The sequence below is a fragment of the Hibiscus syriacus genome, unplaced genomic scaffold (genome assembly GCF_006381635.1).
Source record: "Hibiscus syriacus cultivar Baekdansim isolate YM2019G1 unplaced genomic scaffold, ASM638163v2 tig00110156_pilon, whole genome shotgun sequence".
Lineage (NCBI taxonomy): Eukaryota > Viridiplantae > Streptophyta > Magnoliopsida > Malvales > Malvaceae > Hibiscus > Hibiscus syriacus.
In genome coordinates, this window is record NW_024062606.1 from 1,857,108 (window position 1) to 1,861,606 (window position 4,499).

The 4,499-nt window shown below is 33.0% G+C and overlaps 1 protein-coding gene across 1 annotated transcript; it reads left to right on the forward strand.

Moving 5' to 3' along the window:
• The first annotated feature begins 2,182 nt into the window (after positions 1 to 2,182).
• LOC120215978 (probable membrane metalloprotease ARASP2, chloroplastic) lies at positions 2,183 to 3,726 on the forward strand. Its single transcript, XM_039213507.1, has one exon. It carries the CDS (start codon positions 2,305 to 2,307, stop codon positions 3,637 to 3,639), a length of 1,335 nt encoding a protein of 444 aa, XP_039069438.1. The 5' UTR covers positions 2,183 to 2,304; the 3' UTR covers positions 3,640 to 3,726.
• The last annotated feature ends 773 nt before the right edge of the window (positions 3,727 to 4,499 follow it).

The following is a 4,499-nucleotide window of genomic DNA, read 5'->3' on the forward strand; positions in this document are numbered from 1 at the left end:
GCCAAAGCAAATTGAGCTAGGCATTTTCGGCCCCAAGTGACATGATAATTCTAGCCTTTTTACTGGTCAGATGAGAATCAGGTCAGCTCATCTGCCAAAACAATTATAGCTCGCCGTGTAGTGTAGTATAATATTAACAGAATGGGTTACACTATTACTCACTTCTAGTGATCTAGGGATGGATGCAGGGAACAATCTATCTTGAAAATTTTAAATTCTTACATATTTTAGAATAAATTATACATTTACTATCTAAGCTATCAGTTTTGAGCCTAAACTTTTAATTTTTTTAAAATCATACCTAATGTTTAATTTTTGTTTCATTTTAACACACCGTCATTAAAAAAAAACTTAATATGTTTAATACTTAACTATTAATTTGGGTCCGTTTTAGTATTTGAATTTTTAGTTTTTTTTTAAAAAAACTTAATGCTAAATTTTGACCAGTGGTATTAAAATGACATTAAAACTAAATTTTATGTATGATTTTAAAAAAAAATTAAAAGTTTAGGTATTAAAACATACCAAGACTTATAGCTTAGGTATTAAGTGCATAATTTACCCCTTTTTCTAATAACATGTTTTCATCTATTACGATTTTATAAATTTTCCTCCTAATATAAAATAAAGAGCTGTCTCTGTTCACATTTCATATTTAATCAAAATTTATATATAATTTTGATATTTATCTTTAAAATGAAATATACAATTAATGTTATTTATAATTATTATGAAAAGTATCCTCTTAAATATATAATTTAAGTTTAATAAAGAAATAAAAGAATTAGAAAAGAAAATTAGTTAATATTTAATTTAATTAAGCATTTAACTATGCTAGGAGTTTCTACATTATTTCAAAATTTAAAATTTAGTCTCTTTATTTTGATTTTATAATATTGAGTACTTATTTTTATTTGAAAAATCCTGATCGTTATTAATTTCTGCCTATTTTTTTGTGAGTTGGTGATGTGACATTCATAAAAAAAAAAGGTAAAATAGCCTTTTAATCATACATATTCATAGTTTTTTTTTTATCAATTTAACCCTTAATCTTGAAAAAATATGAAAATATTGAGGTCAAATTAATAAAACTGTAAATGTGAAGGATTTAAAAAAATGTTTTGACATTTTTTAGTGAATGTCACGTCAATAACTAATAACAAATTGGACCGAAGTCAAGTTTTCTATTTTAAAAGCATTAGAAGAACTCAAATATTTTTAAAAAATAACGAAAATTAAATTTGAGATTTGAAATAGTGTGTAGATCGTTAATGTTATATACAAACCAAAATTTAAGCCATTGTTTGAAGATGCAATTAATGAAGATAAATATGACTTTTGATACCTGGTATTTATGTACAATTGGGTATTAAACTTTTTTTTTGTATAATCAGGGATCTAATTTTGACATTTATGTGTAATATGGTACCCAACTTTTTTTAATCGTAGAATTAAGTACCTAATTTTTGTGGGTGAAATTTGGTGCCAACTTTTATTTTTGGAGCTATTAACTAGCTAATATTTTTTCACTACACATGTTCAAATATAATTTGTTCATACTTAAAATTTTAAATCTATTTAATTAAAATAATAATAATAATTATACGTTATAAATTTGATACATAAGTACATATAATTTTAGAAAAGTATCTAATTAAAGAAAAAAAATAGATACCACAATACGCATAAATATCAAAGTTTGGTACCGAAAATTATACTTTCCCTTGACATAAAAGGGTAAATTACGTGTTTAGTCTGTAAACTATGTGTTTTGATTTTCTTAGGACCTCAATTTTCAATTTTTTTCAAAATCATAAATAAAATTTAGATTTTATTTCATTTAGTATCCCGTTCAAAATTTAACGTTAAGTTTTAAAAAAATGAAAGTTTAGGTACTAAAACGAACCAAAACTAATAATTTAAGTATTAAACGCGTTAAGTTTTAATGGCGAGTACCAAAATGAAATACAAACTAAACAGTAGGTATGCTTTTGAAAAAAATCAAAACTTTATATACTAAAACGGAATAAAACTGATAATTTAAGTACTAAAAACTTAATTTATCCAAAACAACAAATATAGTGACGAAAACGGGATATATGGAGAGGGTGAAGGGATTTTGGGTAAAAAATGTGGGGTATTTCCCCTCCACACAGTTGAAGAACTCCAACCAAACCCAACAATTATGAATTATCCTCCTCTGTTTCTGTTCTTCGCCACACGATATTCTTTTGGCCAACCCCATAATTCTCTTCACTTTCGTGTTTAATCCCCACTCTTGTGTCAGCCCAAGTGATCGGAGCCATGCTCATTAACTTCTCTCCTCTTTCTTCTACTTGTCCACCTTCCTCCTCCTCCTCCACTTATTTCCCCAGCAGGTTATCCACTTCAAGACCGCCGTACTCGGAGTTCCCATTAAAACCAAGAACCCACCTCGTTAAATCTCCTTCTCTTTCCGTTTCTCACTCAAGCAAGACCAAGTTGTTGTGTCCTACCAATAGGGTTGATTTCAGGCCATGTGCTCTTCCTGGACTCGACTTCGGGAACGTTGAATCCGTGTTGGAAGCCGCTGGCGTCTTGACTGCCATCATTGTCGTTCACGAGACCGGTCACTTCCTCGCTGCTTATCTCCAGGGGATCCGTGTAAGTAAATTCGCTGTTGGTTTCGGTCCAATTTTGGCGAAGTTCAATGCCAACGATGTAGAGTTTTCTCTTAGAGCTTTCCCGTTGGGTGGATTTGTGGGGTTCCCTGATAATGATCCGGACAGTGATATTCCTGAGGACGACGTGAATTTGCTTAAGAATAGACCCATATTAGATAGGGTCATCGTCATTTCGGCTGGTGTTGTCGCCAATATAATTTTTGCCTACGCAATCATCTTTACTCAAGTCTTGTCTGTTGGATTACCAGTGCAAGAGCCATTCTCCGGCGTGCTCGTCCCGGATGTTAGACCCTTTTCAGCTGCTTCCCGCGACGGCCTTCTTCCCGGTGATGTTATCCTTGCTGTGAATGGTATTGAATTGCAGAAAACTGGGTCTAGCGTAGTTTCTCAAGTTGTTGACATTATAAAGAAAAATCCCAAACGAAATGTGTTCTTGAAGGTGGAGAGGGCAAAGCAGGATTTTGAAATTGGGGTTGTTCCAGATGAGAATTTTGATGGAACAGGGAAGATTGGAGTCCAGTTATCACCAAACATAAAGATAACTAAATTGAGACCCAATAATATCTTTGAGGCCTTCAATTATACTGGAAAGGAATTCTGGGGTCTCACTTACAACGTTTTGGATAGCTTGAAGCAGACTTTTATGAATTTCTCACAATCAGCAAGCAAAGTCTCAGGCCCCGTAGCTATTATCGCCGTGGGTGCTGAAGTTGCAAGGTCCACCGTGGATGGCCTATATGAGTTTGCAGCTCTTCTGAATCTTAATCTTGCAGTCATTAATCTTCTCCCTTTACCTGCATTGGATGGAGGTTCACTGGCCCTTGTACTTCTAGAAGCCGCTAGAGGCGGACAGAAGCTTCCTCTAGAGCTGGAGCAACGGATTATGTCATCTGGCATCATGTTCGTTTTACTCCTTGGGTTGTTTCTTATTGTCAGAGACACACTAAACCTTGAGTTCATTAAAGATTTGTTATGATCATCGAATTGCCTTTTGAAGTTTGGATGTCACTTGTGTTGAGAACACTTGTTTATGGAGATAGAGTCAGATGAATCCGATCCATGCATTCGATGTCGTGTAGAGAAGATGAATTCGTGATTATTGCTTCTGCAAAGGATGCTATATTGCAGGTACTTTTAGCTTATTGGTCTCCTTTGATGCCATCAAGATCTCTTTATTGCCCCCACACTGTTGTACACTGGATTTCTTTCAAGTTCGAGTTGAGTTCGTTAATTATGTATAATATATGTATATCATATATTAAAAAATATATATATATATCGTATATGGTTATAGAAAGTTGTTTAAATTGGAATCAATTAGGATTATAACATTATAAATATTTACAAGTAAAATTAAACAAAAACTCGAACAACTTGACCCGTAAAAATTTCAAATGAAATTTGAGTTATAAAATATAACTCGTCAATTCAACTAACTTTTTTATTTAACTCGATCAAATACTCGTGGTGAAAGCATGTGATGGAAGAATAGAAGAGATGAATTCATATTGGGAAAACAATGAATTCCTTTCCACAGCAACTGTCAATCCTATATCTATATAACTTCCCTAAGAACAAATTGAAACAACCTTAAATGAAATCCTCTCTCGTCTAAAACATGGATCCTGCCTGAGAAGAAAAGGAGTGGGGTGGGGGAGGGAACGAGATCTTCCTTCGTATGACATTAGCAATACCATCGAGCAGCTCCTGGTATCCCATGCACGGACCAAATGCGCTGCCATTTTCTTGATCATATGATTTGAAGTCTGTCACATGGCATATACATAAACAAAGGACCTAATCTTTTGAACCTGCAACAAATTAAGAATTGATATT